Source organism: the organism of the source record quoted next, unplaced genomic scaffold, assembly GCF_019419815.1.
Source record: "Pyrus x bretschneideri cultivar Hongxiangsu unplaced genomic scaffold, Pyrus_bretschneideri_v1 Contig22, whole genome shotgun sequence".
Lineage (NCBI taxonomy): Eukaryota > Viridiplantae > Streptophyta > Magnoliopsida > Rosales > Rosaceae > Pyrus > Pyrus x bretschneideri.
Window position 1 is genome coordinate 2068175 of NW_025999524.1, and position 12232 is coordinate 2080406.

The 12232-nt window shown below is 36.1% G+C and overlaps 3 protein-coding genes and 1 pseudogene across 4 annotated transcripts; 3 read left to right on the top strand and 1 right to left on the bottom strand.

Annotated features, from left to right (window-relative positions):
• The first annotated feature begins 1037 nt into the window (after positions 1-1037).
• Positions 1038-6267, top strand: LOC125477873 (WRKY transcription factor 72A-like). Of its 2 annotated transcripts, XM_048585391.1 has the most exons (5): positions 1038-1253; positions 1767-1847; positions 4102-4677; positions 5028-5141; positions 5225-6267. In XM_048585391.1, the coding sequence occupies exons 1-5, from the start codon at positions 1104-1106 to the stop codon at positions 6104-6106; spliced, it is 1803 nt and encodes a 600-aa protein (XP_048441348.1). In that variant the 5' UTR covers positions 1038-1103; the 3' UTR covers positions 6107-6267. The 2 variants fall into 2 exon arrangements, with proteins under 2 accessions (XP_048441348.1, XP_048441349.1); XM_048585392.1 differs by lacking the exon at positions 1767-1847.
• A 164-nt stretch (positions 6268-6431) lies between these two features.
• LOC125477724 lies at positions 6432-8320 on the top strand (annotated as a pseudogene).
• A 133-nt stretch (positions 8321-8453) lies between these two features.
• Positions 8454-9519, top strand: LOC125477725 (SNF1-related protein kinase regulatory subunit gamma-1-like). The gene is made up of 3 exons (XM_048585136.1): positions 8454-8645; positions 8733-8905; positions 9240-9519. The coding sequence occupies exons 1-3, from the start codon at positions 8454-8456 to the stop codon at positions 9517-9519; spliced, it is 645 nt and encodes a 214-aa protein (XP_048441093.1).
• A 48-nt stretch (positions 9520-9567) lies between these two features.
• LOC103950956 (pentatricopeptide repeat-containing protein At2g02750) lies at positions 9568-11550 on the bottom strand. The gene has a single exon (XM_048585390.1). It carries the CDS (start codon positions 11485-11487, stop codon positions 9583-9585), a length of 1905 nt encoding a protein of 634 aa, XP_048441347.1. The 5' UTR covers positions 11488-11550; the 3' UTR covers positions 9568-9582.
• Between the last annotated feature and the right edge of the window lie 682 nt (positions 11551-12232).

Below are 12232 nucleotides of genomic sequence, written 5' to 3' on the forward strand. Positions count from 1 at the left end.
TGGCTGGTACCCGGCTCCTCCTTAAAAAAATGTGTTTGGGTTGTTGACATTAATAACATATATATATATGACAGACTTTGGATGCGGTCCCTAACTGTCCATGTTCTATGACTGAAACCTTATTGGTTTTCAGTTTTTGATCAAAATCTCTAACATTAATATAATAATGTATTTCTAGGTAGATTATTATATTTTTTAAATTAAAAAAAAATGATATTATTAATGAGATTTTAAATAAAACCTATAATTTGTGGAATTAAAAATATTAAATGATAAATTATGCTTTCCAATATATTGTATGTATGTATAAACTTGGGTATATTCATCCAAATTAACCAAAAAATTATTGTACCAAAACATGGGTACATTTTTCAAAAAAAAAAATATATATATATTTATATTAAGCTGGATACCATTATTAAATTTCTTCAATTAAACTTAACATGGATATATTCTCAAATCAACGAAATATAATGTACCAATGTAAGTTAAAAAAATAGATTAAAACAAATTGAATGAATTTGATATAAAAAAAGGGGTACATTTTATATTAAAATGATATATTTTACATATAATAAATTGATATATTTACGAATGGGTACATTTAAGATTTAAAAAATTACAAAAATTATAAGAATGGGTACAATTAATATTTAAAAATTAAAAGTCTTTTTATAAAAAAATTAATGGGTACAAACTTATTCATATTTTTTTTTAATTATAGAAATATTTTGAATTGAAAATTGATTAGGAGTTTAATAAGGGTGGGAGTATTAAAATTCTAAACCAACTACTCATTTTTATTTTGAAAATTATGTAACTTACATATAAATTCATTAACACATTAATACTAGGGACTTTGATCAAAATCTGAAAACTAGCTTGTAAGGTCTTAGTCAATGAACATAATTAGTAACTACTAATTTTTCCTACACACACACATGCATATGTATAATATATATTTTATTATAAATAAAATATATATTTTTGTGTATATAAAGATAAGCACTGGTAGGGTTATATATGGAATACAGACGCACAAAGTCAAAATCTGCAGGCTTTATATCTCTCCCTACGCATATACAAGAAGCCAAACTGCAGCCATGGTAATACCAACGAGGCCTTCAAAAGCATTAATGGAGAATGATAACACTCATGAGGAAAAGTCTTTTCTTGGCAAAACAGATGTCGAAGACAATACTGTGAAATCTGATGGTGATCATGAAGAGGGTACTCCCATGGAGACAACGAAGGTGAAATATTTCATTTAATTATGCACTTATACATATATTTATATTTCCTTGCCAATTGTATATGAAATTCGCTTAATTATCCTTTTCTTTTTTGGATTGTTCTTATTTTCGTCTCATATCTTATATTCAAATTGAAATTTAAGATGAGTTGGGCTATCATTTAAACTTGTTTTACAATAATCGACCAATACCAAAACTTAGTATTTGGTGAAATAATCATTACATTTTGAGTTAAGCGAGCTTATTAAATATATTCTAACTGGATTGATGATGAAGTTTGGTAGTTAATATGAGATTAAGATTATTGTACTGAAGGCCGCCGGAAGATTTATTAATTAATCTTCCAATATTTCACTGTTTATCGATGTGCATATATATGTCTATGACGTCTGTCTTCTAATGTTTCGACTCTTTTTAGTGTTCTCATATTCCACCATGATACCACGAAATAATTCTCGTAAAGTTTTATTGATCGTAATCTTCCTCAATCTCCATGAATATATCATAATTCAGGGAGGACATGGGTGGGATGTTGAACCCGACTTGAAGCCTCCTCCTACTGGAAAAGATAGAGCCCTTGTCAACCACAACCAGGTAAAACTAGAGAAATAAGGGGCAAAAAACCAAGGAAATTAAGCACATGTGGATTTGAGGTTTATTGTTTTTAAGTTTGAGAGTATTTGGGTGTTATCAAGTGTAGTTTTGGTTATGTATGAAATTTTCTATAAAAGTCAACATTTATGAAATTGAATGCTAAATTTTGGCCACATTTATACTATAAAATCCATAAGCAAAGGGTGAAAAACCAAGGAAATTAAGCACATGTGGATATTTTTAGAGTTACAGTAATTTCTTCTTTTTAATGGTAAAAAGAAAACATCAATTTACCTTAATATGTTCTTTAGGTATATATGTTAAGCTGATCTTAATTTTAATTTCTATTTTATTATGAAATATAACTGATCTTACGTATTTATGGGTGTGGCTTCAATATTATATAACACTTGGATATTTTAGCTATAATATTAATTTTTATTGAACCACTCAATACTATGCATAATTAAAGAAAAGTTATTTAGTTAAATGTATATGTAAAAAAAAAAAAAAAAAAAAAAGTGGTGCCATGAATCTGCCATGGATATTTGATGATATCTCAATCATCTATGTCATGTGATAGATTTGACTTATCATAAGAACCTATGGCTTAAGTAAGATCAACATGAATCAACCACATGTGAGGATATGAAGGTAAAAGAGTCTCACATTGGTGAAAGAAGAAATTTTGGAAGGTTTATATATAAGAGGTTGTGCTACTTCCCATATTGGAGAATAGAACCTTCTTCATTGTATTAGAGTAGGTTGACCACCTTTGCAGTCCAAAGGCCACACATACTCCACGTTATCCAATTTGTGTAATTCACGTGCTAGACTTGAAAATTAGTCACACGTGTTCACCACACATGACCCATCCAGTCATTCCATCTGATATTGGATCATGTATCTTAATACAGTCAATGAATTGGTGTGGTCTAATATTATTTTTAAGGGTAACTTTAGATGCGGTCCCTATTTATCAACGTTATTTGACTGAAACCTTTTTGGTTTTCAGTTTTTTATTGAAGTCCCTGAAATTAATGCAATAATGCATTTCTATGTAGGTTATTATAATTTTAAATTAAAATTTGATATTTGTAGTTACTTATATTAATGAGATTTAAATAAAATTAAGATTTGTGGGATTAAAAATATTAAAAAATAAATTATACTTATATAAAAATGTATAATTTATCTTGATGACATGATTTGTCATTAAGATAAATTATATTAAATAAAACACATGATTTGTCATTACTTATATTATTGACATTTTACATACAAGAAATTAGTAATTTTTATACTGTACATTTTACATACAAAAAGTTGGTACTTTTTATACAAAAAAGGTGGTATGTTATATATATATATATATATATATATAAAAAGGGTACATTTTGTATAAAAAAAAAATGGTACATTATATGTATATATATAACAATTGGTACATTTTAGATTAAAAAAATAAATAGGTCTTACACTAGAAAACGGGTACATTTTACAAAAAACAAGGGTACTTACAAAAATAATTTTGGTACATTTTACATATAACAAAGTGATACAGTTTTAAAGACAAATGGATACATTATTAGTAAATTATTGGTGCAAATAAAAGGTTAAAAAAATGAGTACAAATAAAAGTTTGAAAAATATGTACACAAAAATATATTAGTATATGTATACAAACTAAAACTAAAAAGAAAATTGATACAATTTAAAAAAAGGGTTGCAAATTAAAATGGGTACAAAGTAAAGATAAAAATATATGATACAGAATTAAGCATAAATATATATACTAAATATAATGTTTCTAACATTAAATGAATATATTTAGAAATAAAATTTAATTATCTTGACATGTAAAATATTTTATCGTTGAAATAATTAATGACGTTTATTAAAATTGAGGGACCTTGATGAAAAATTAAAAATAAATAAGATTTCAATTAATAGAGTTGAAAAAAGAAGGATGACAACTTAATTTTTCCTATTTTTAATTCACAAAGATTCCATCTGATATCGATGTACTTTAACATGTGCATGATATTAATACAATCTAATCTCTGCTTTTTGAACTCTATCCCCACAAAAATTTAGCAAGTCCTATTTAACATAATATAACCGCTAAATGTAAATCATAATTAGTTAGTTTTCATTTTAATATTTTTTTTCACTTATAAGTGAGGTGTGTTAAGTTCGAATTTTGATAAATATACCGTTGTATAAATATATTCCATTTGTGTTGCCCTAGCAGGATCATGAGCTGCAATCAACAAAAGCAGAAATGGTAGAGGTTAGGGAAGAAAACGAAAAGCTAAAGCTGTTATTATCCCAAATGTCGAGGGATTACCAGTCTCTCCAGATGCATCTTTATGGCCTTCTTCAAAATGAAGAAGAAACTAAGAAATGTACCGATGCTAGTAGTAGCAGTACTGCTCGTGATTTTACGCATGAGCAAAATATTGAAGAAGATGATGATCTAGTATCTCTTAGCCTTGGGAGAACCTCAAGTAGTATTGATCAGCCAAGAAAGGATGGTCGGATCAAAAATATTAGCCAATTGAGTTCTACTAATGGAAAAGATGACGATGATGATGATAAAATGCTGCATGGAGCTGGACTTGCACTGGAGTTGGGCTGCAGATCTGAACCAGCCGCTGATCAGTCAACTGATAATAGCTCTGGAGGCCCGAAGGAAGACGACCTGACTGAGATATGGCCGCCTAGTAAGACGTTGAAGACGACGAGAAGTGGAGAGGATGAGGTTTCACAGCAAACCCATTTAAAGAAAGCTAGGGTTTCTGTCAGAGCTAGATGCGATGCTCCCACGGTTAGTATATCAAAACTTAACCTTTCAACCAAATGTTGCATGCATTTCATAAATTAACCTAGCTTGTATACATTGAAAGTTACTGCCAGCAAAGTGTTTAATTAAACGTTTGGTAAATAGGTATTAGGTGTTGTTAGACATAAGGTAACCTCGTTGCTCAACAAATACGCAGACTTAGGCGACATGCATATTTAAAAATTAACCTGACGAATGATATAGATTCATGGTCTAACAATATAAGAATATTATGCGACTGTCATTTTATATAAATGATTCTTCCGCATATTTTATTCTTGTCCTTAAGGTTATGGATCAATATCTTACATATATATATATATATTATCATATAGATGAATGATGGATGTCAATGGAGAAAATATGGACAGAAGACAGCAAAAGGAAATCCATGCCCTAGAGCGTACTACCGTTGCACAGTATCACCGTCTTGCCCTGTGAGAAAACAGGTATATATTTCTGCTTAATTCGTTAAATTCTGCTTGCACCATTACGCTTTACTTTCTTAGTTAAGCTTGTTCAATTTTTTCAGGTGCAAAGAAGTTCCGAGGACATGTCCATACTAATCACAACCTACGAAGGAAGCCACAACCACCCACTTTCAATGTCAGCCACAGCTATGGCATCGACCACCTCCGCCGCCGCTTCCATGCTTCAGTCTCACTCATCCACCTCTCAACAAGGCCTCTTCAACTCCGCCACCGCGCCCATCTCCGCCTCCACTAATCTCCAAGGACTAAACTTAAGTAGTACTAGTACTCTCTCTCAAAATTCAAGGCTACCACAGCAACATTTCTACTTCCCCAACAGTTCAGTCTCAACCAACAATTTCCACCCAACTATCACTCTTGATCTCACCGACCCAACTCCCTCTCATTTCGGAAGATTCCCCTTGGCCTCGGGCAGCAGCTTTTCTTCCAACCCAAGATATCCTTCAACATCTCTCAACTTTTCGTCTTCTTTAGACCACAATAACACATTGCAGTTGCAATCTCCTTGGAACAGCATCAGTCACACAGCCTCTGGATATTTCAATTATGGGAATAGAATTAACCAAGTTGGATCAGCCCTAAACATCGTAAAGCAACCAATCTTTCAAGAACATAATAAATTGTACCAATCCTACATACAAAATCAAAACGCCTTTCCTCCTCCTCCTCCCCTTAATCATCCTCGGATGCGAACCGACTCAATAGCCACCGCCACAAAGGCAATCACATCAAACCCGAACTTTCAATCGGCTTTGGCAGCTGCACTTACATCATTTATTGGCAATGCGGGTACTAGCAGCACTACTGGGATCAGAGAAAACCATCAAAGTGGGACTATTGTAGAAAGGTCTCCTGGGCTGAAATTGAAGCGGGGTGAGTCGTTGACGTCGAATTCAATATCCCATCAAGCCAAAATGGAATAGGGTGTGCATCAAGCTACTTGAACAAATCTTTGTGACTTTTTATTCATTATTTTTCTTTGGTTAGTTACTAGGCATGGCGTAATGTAAATTGCATAAGGTGTTATATACACAATGTAAGAACTAATACAAATGGTAAAATTTTAGGGAACTATTTGTTGACACTCGAAAAATGTTAGCCATATATTCCATTTTGTATTCATAAAATGGACGCAAGACAACATTTTCGAAGTGTCAGTAACGATTTTCAAACTTTATACGATTATAGAATTCACATCATGATTTGATAGCTTAATTTCATGCCATTTTTCTTTTATGTCTTCACATCATGATTTCGGGAATTAGAAGCCCAACATGTATTCAGTGCCTACACTTGGCAAAGCTCGCTTCATGCATGCAGAGGCATCACTTGCTGATGGAGATCCAAGCAGATGCATCGATTGCTGATGCAGTACAGGCTCTGTCTAACCACCACATTTTGTCAGCTCCCGTGAGAAGCCCGGAAGCAGATACAAGTGCAGATTGGAGGGGGAGGTAACTGGGAATTGTAGAATACTCCGCGGTTCTTCTTTGCAGCTGGGCAGGTTATTAGCACCAACGGTGATGATCAAGTACTGAAAGCGTCAGATTCTGATTTTAACCGTTAGATTTTTTTAGTGGTCCAGAGCATCGGATATTCAAGATGTTTTAACCTTTAAATTTTGATTTTTAAACTTTTAAACAAAACGGTTGAAATACTTTGGAGCATCCAGGAAAGTCTTTTTTGTGTATCCAAGGCCAAGCCCAACTGAAGGCTTACCAACTTGTGCCATGAAAAGTGGCGAGTTAGAAATGCAACGGAGAAATTATTACGTAGTACTGTACTACCACATCATCTGTGGTACTTCCACTTAAAATTTGACATGTGTATTATTTTATCACAGCTGGACTTTTAATTTATTTTAGAAAAGTTCTCAATGCAACGCAATTCAGGTGATGACACGTGTCAAATATATAGTTCATGCATGCAGGGGTTACTTTTTATGGGAAGAGAAAATCCTCAAAGTTTGCAAAGAACAGAGCCCGACAGCAGTTTGTGAATCCATTGGAAGCACATACTTGGAGGTATCCCAATATCAGCCTCTTTAATCTTGTTTTTTGCTAACAATCTACGTTGTTCTCTGTCAATATATTATTAGTATTTGCAAATCCATACGATGCAATACAACTCTGCAATCGTTTCTTGAATATGTTTCTTTAGCCATTTATTTAGATTAATTATGTCAATTGACATAATCTACGTACAAATTAATAGGATCGCAACCCAGATGGGAGACAAATCTTGTACAAAACAAATTAATCCTGGTTAATTTCGAACTAGATTAACAGAATCCTAGTACTTTGAATCTAAGACTTCATGTGAAGACATCGAATTAAGATTTCGATTTCTGTCTCCAGCGTAAATATGGCAGAAGCACAGGAGGTGAAAGAAAGATGTAAACTTTCAAGCTACGATGCCTACTTCGACAACATCCAATCCAGGAAGAAATTACCTCGTGCCCTGCAGGAGGTTTTAACAAATGCATTTGCGAAAATTCATGTTTCATCTTTCCCGGCTGTACCTGGAGGCGAAGGTGACGGACATTACTGTTTAATCAACGATTTCGGTATTTATGGTTTTGATATGAATTGAATGAGGTAAATGGTTTGCTAGAAACAGTGCCTTCTTACATTATTATTTGCAGTAATTGAGATTCCGGCAGACACGTTCGTCGGTGACGCGGTTAAGATTCTGTCTGAAAACAACATTTTGTCAGCTCCTGTGAAAACCCCAGAAGCAGATGCAAGTTCTGATTGGAGAGACAGGTACCTAGGACTCATAGATTACTCTGCCATTATTCTTTGGGTGTTGGAGAGTGCAGAGCTAGCTGCAGTTGCTATATCTGCAACTTCAGCAACCGCTGCTGGAGTCGGTGCAGGTGCGGTGCGGTGGGGGCCGTTGGGGCTCTAGCATTGGGTGTGACCGGTCCTGCTGCAGTTGCAGGGCTAACTGCTGCTGCTGTTGGAGCTGCCATGGCTGGTGGCGCGGCTGCAGAGGAAGGAATAGCCAAAGATGCTCCCACAGCTGCTGATGAATTAGGCCAAGATTTTTACAACGTTATACTGAAAGATGAACCCTTCAAGTCAACCACAGTAAGCAATCTCTACGAAGATCCTGTGTAGTAGTATTGGTTGCCTTTGAGTTATCTGACTGAATTAACCGAACGTGATATGTACGTGTAGGTTTCAGGTGAGGTCAATACTTAAAGTTAAATCCTTCTGCTGGGCGCCTTTCATTCCAGTTGCAACCGATAGTTCAATGTTGACCGTTATGCTACTACTTTCAAAATATAGGCTGAGGAATGTACCTGTAATAGAACCAGGCCAACCCATCATTAAGAACTACATTACTCAGTCAGGACTTGTTCAGGGTCTTGAGAGATGCAGAGGAAGGGACTGGTTTGACTGCATTGCGGCAAAGCCTATCTCCGATTTTGGACTTCCTTTCATGTCCTCTGATGAGGTAAGGTTGCCTGGTTACCAAAACAATATTCTTAATGGCTGGTGATTTTGGAGTCTCAATATCATTGTTCCTTTGTTTCTTGGCCAGGTTATTAGCATCACGAGCAATGATCTAATACTCAAACCTTTCAAGAGGATGAGAGATAACAAAATTGGTGGTCTTCCTGTTGTAAAGGGGCCCAAGAAAAACATAGCCGGTAATGTAAGCATCAGAGATATTAGATACTTGCTACTCAAACCCGAGCTTTTCTCCAATTTCAGGTATTTGAAGATAAACTTTGAACCTTTTACCTCGCACAATCTCTGTAGAAATTACATTGTGCTCTTGGTCCTCATGATGGACTGTAGAGTGCTTTAATCTTCTCAACTCCAGGGTTGAACATTCACCATTGGATACTCCACCATTTACTTCACAATGATTGTAGGAAGGATCTAAAATACCTTCTTATGAAACTGAACTCATCCAGTTGTGAATTTGAACTAATCTTCTTACACTGATTTCTGTCAAAGAAAAAGACCAGTGCTTGCTTTGATCACTTGACAGACGCAAATCATTCTTGATGAGGCACTTAATTTGTGAGACATTTTCTTTCAGGAAGCTCACTGTTAGGGACTTCATGAGCACCATCACAACGACCAGCGAAATTGGAAAAGTCATGCAACCAATTACATGCAAACTGGAGTCAACTCTTGGTAATCTGATTGAAAGTTTTGCTTCCATGTCCGTTCATAGGATCCATGTAGTAGCTGGGGAGGAAGGCGAGGTTGTTGGTGTCGTTACACTCAGAGATATGATCTCTTGCTTCATTTATGAACCACCAAACCACTTTGATAACTACATGGGATTTGCGGTGAAGGAGATGTTGAATCAGTGAGATGTCTGTTTGAGGAAACTTAAATGGAGATGCAGGGATAGTCTCAAAATTTTGGTTTGGGACTCAAAAACTGTAGACATTTGAATTGCGGTTGTTTGTTTCGTGCATGTACTTTTCCTGCAGTCTTAGTAAACTAAAGCCAGGGAGCTTTCTTCGTGTTTTATCAGTCATCAATCCTCTAATCTTTTCTGCATCCTCCCACCTTCCAAGTGCAGCATAAATCTTCGAAAGGATCACGAAAGGTGCCGGGTTCACTGGCTCTAGTTCTGAAAGTTTTAAAGCCACTTCTTTCCCCAGTTCTGAATCCAAATGGCATTCACAGGCACCTAGCAAAGAAGCGAAAACTGCTCCGGAAGGCTCTGGTAATTCTTCTATTAGTTCTCGGGCTTCATCCAACCTGCCAGTTCGACCCAAAAGATCAACCATGCAACCAAAATGCTCTTGATTTGGTTTGAGACCAAAATCTTTGTTCATCATCCTAAAAACTTGCCATCCCTTGTCCACCAAACCAGTGTGACTGCACATAGATAGAAGACTTGTGAAAGTTGCAGCATTTGGTAGTACTTTTTCTTCCAACATCTGTTCAAAGATTCCGAATGCAGATTCACTCTCTCCGTTTCTTCCATGCCCCAATATGATTGCGTTCCAAAATGCTGGATCGTCGGGTTTTACTCGAAACCCATCAAAAATTCTTCTTGCGCAAGTAGACTGCCCACATTTCATGTACATGTCAATAAGAGCAGTTGAAATGAACAGATCATTGCTAATAGAGGTCCTAACTGCGTGCCCATGAACTTCTTTTCCACACTGCAGAGCAGATAAATCTGCACACGCTGGTAGAAGACTTGTGATAGATTTTAAACTGGGGACGGCACCAGCTGATTGCATTGTCTTAAAATACTTGAAAGCTTCAATCCCCTTTCCTAGTTGCGAAAACCCACTGATCATTGAATTCCAAGTAACGGAATCGGGTTCAAACCCTTCAAATTCTAGCTGTTGAAATAGCTCAACGGCATTCTCAGTTTGCGCATTCAACATCATTCCAGCGATCAGGGCATTCCATGTAAACAAGTTCCTATTTTCATCTAGTTCTTTGAAAATAACATAAGCCAGCTGCCAACAACCACACTTGGAATACATGTCCACAAGTGCTGTTCCAATCATAACATCAAGTCCTATCTCAAATTTGACGACCAAACCGTGAACCTGCTTGCCAAATCGGAGATACGAAAGACTAGCACAGGCAGAAACAACTGAAATCAACGTAAGTGAATTGGGATTTTCACCTGTACATGCTCTCATTTGCTTAAACACATCCAACACCACATGAGGAACCCCATTCTGCAAAAGCCCTGAAACAAAAGCATTATAGCTCACAACATTCTTGATTGCCATTTCCTTAAACACCTTCTCAGCCAAAACCAACTTTCCGCAGTTCGAATACATAGTCAGAACCGACGTCCCAACATAAACATCGCTGTCAACGCCCAGCTTCACTGCCAAGCAATGCATTTCCATGCCGTGTTCTGCACTCCCGCACGCCGATATCATACTAGCTATCGTAACTGAATTGGGCTTGAACCCTCCAACCTCCACGTTCTTAAACAACCGCAGAGCCTCTCTACAGTACCCATTTCGCAAAAACCCGGTAATCACCGCGTTCAACGAAGCCAAGTTCCGTTCAGGCATTTCCTCAAACACCTTGAGTGCGTATTGCATAAAACTAAGTTTCATATACGCATCGGTCAGAGCAGTGGCGGAGTAAACATCGGCCGAAAACCCGGTTTTGACGAGATGGGCATGTAGAATTTGTGCCTGCAGAGCTGATCGGAGTTTTCCGCAGGCTTTGAAAAGAGGCGGGAACGTGAATTCGTGAGGACGCAGAGAAGCAGAGTGGCGCTGCGCGTGTAAGCAGAGGGCTTCTCTGTACGACCCACTCGCGACTAGCTTAGTAATTTCGTGCCTCATTGGTTGGATTCGAAAATGGGCGGCGCCGCTAGATTCACCTGCCTTTGTTTTTATTTTGGGAAATTGGGCTGAGAAATGGGCTTTAAAGTTTCCCTCGGCCCATTTTGGGAAAAATGATATTCGCTGGATCTTTTTCTTATATATCCTAGGCATCTTATGATCGTGATTGTTCATCGTACATCGTGCGATCAGAAATTATTTTAAAATTTAAAATTAACTATAAATAGTACTTAACGAAAACTGATCACATGATATACGATGAATGATCACGATCCCAGAAAAGAATCCCATAAGGATCCTTTTCCCCATTTTGGATATCAAGATATTTTGGGTCGGCGGACAAGCATAGCACGTGGGGACAGAGAATCAAAGATTTGATGTCCAATTGGTACGTACACATTGGGCATATTCTATACAGAAGGCCAGAGCCCCACTTTTGGGTCACCGGCTTTGATAAAAAACAATAAGATAAAATTGCCTCTCAACCAAAAAAATTTAAAAGAAGCTCAATATAATATATCAAATAATGCATGGGTAGTTTGGTAATTTGGTTATTATAAAATATAATATAAAAATAAGTGGGAAGAGAGAAAAAAATATAAAAAATGGAAGGAGAGGTGAAAGTTGATAGTGCCCATGTGAAAGGGAAAGAAAAATATAATAAAAAATAAGAAAAATCGTGACTATTGTGTTTAAAACATTTTAAGAGGCATGTAATGCTGGTTATAAAAAAGGTCTTTCGGAC

What these genes read in the sequence shown, in the direction of transcription:
- LOC125477873 (XM_048585391.1), top strand. Translation starts at nt 1,104, where the DNA reads ATGGTAATACCAACGAGGCCTTCAAAAGCATTAATGGAGAATGATAAC. An exon ending in CTCCCATGGAGACAACGAAG is followed by an intron (nt 1,254 to 1,766) that starts GTGAAATATTTC and finishes ATCATAATTCAG; the next exon opens with GGAGGACATGGGTGGGATGT. An exon ending in CTAGATGCGATGCTCCCACG is followed by an intron (nt 4,678 to 5,027) that starts GTTAGTATATCA and finishes ATTATCATATAG; the next exon opens with ATGAATGATGGATGTCAATG.
- LOC125477725 (XM_048585136.1), top strand. Translation starts at nt 8,454, where the DNA reads ATGCTACTACTTTCAAAATATAGGCTGAGGAATGTACCTGTAATAGAA. An exon ending in CTTTCATGTCCTCTGATGAG is followed by an intron (nt 8,646 to 8,732) that starts GTAAGGTTGCCT and finishes TTTCTTGGCCAG; the next exon opens with GTTATTAGCATCACGAGCAA. An exon ending in GAGCTTTTCTCCAATTTCAG is followed by an intron (nt 8,906 to 9,239) that starts GTATTTGAAGAT and finishes ATTTTCTTTCAG; the next exon opens with GAAGCTCACTGTTAGGGACT.
- LOC103950956 (XM_048585390.1), bottom strand. Translation starts at nt 11,487, where the DNA reads ATGAGGCACGAAATTACTAAGCTAGTCGCGAGTGGGTCGTACAGAGAA.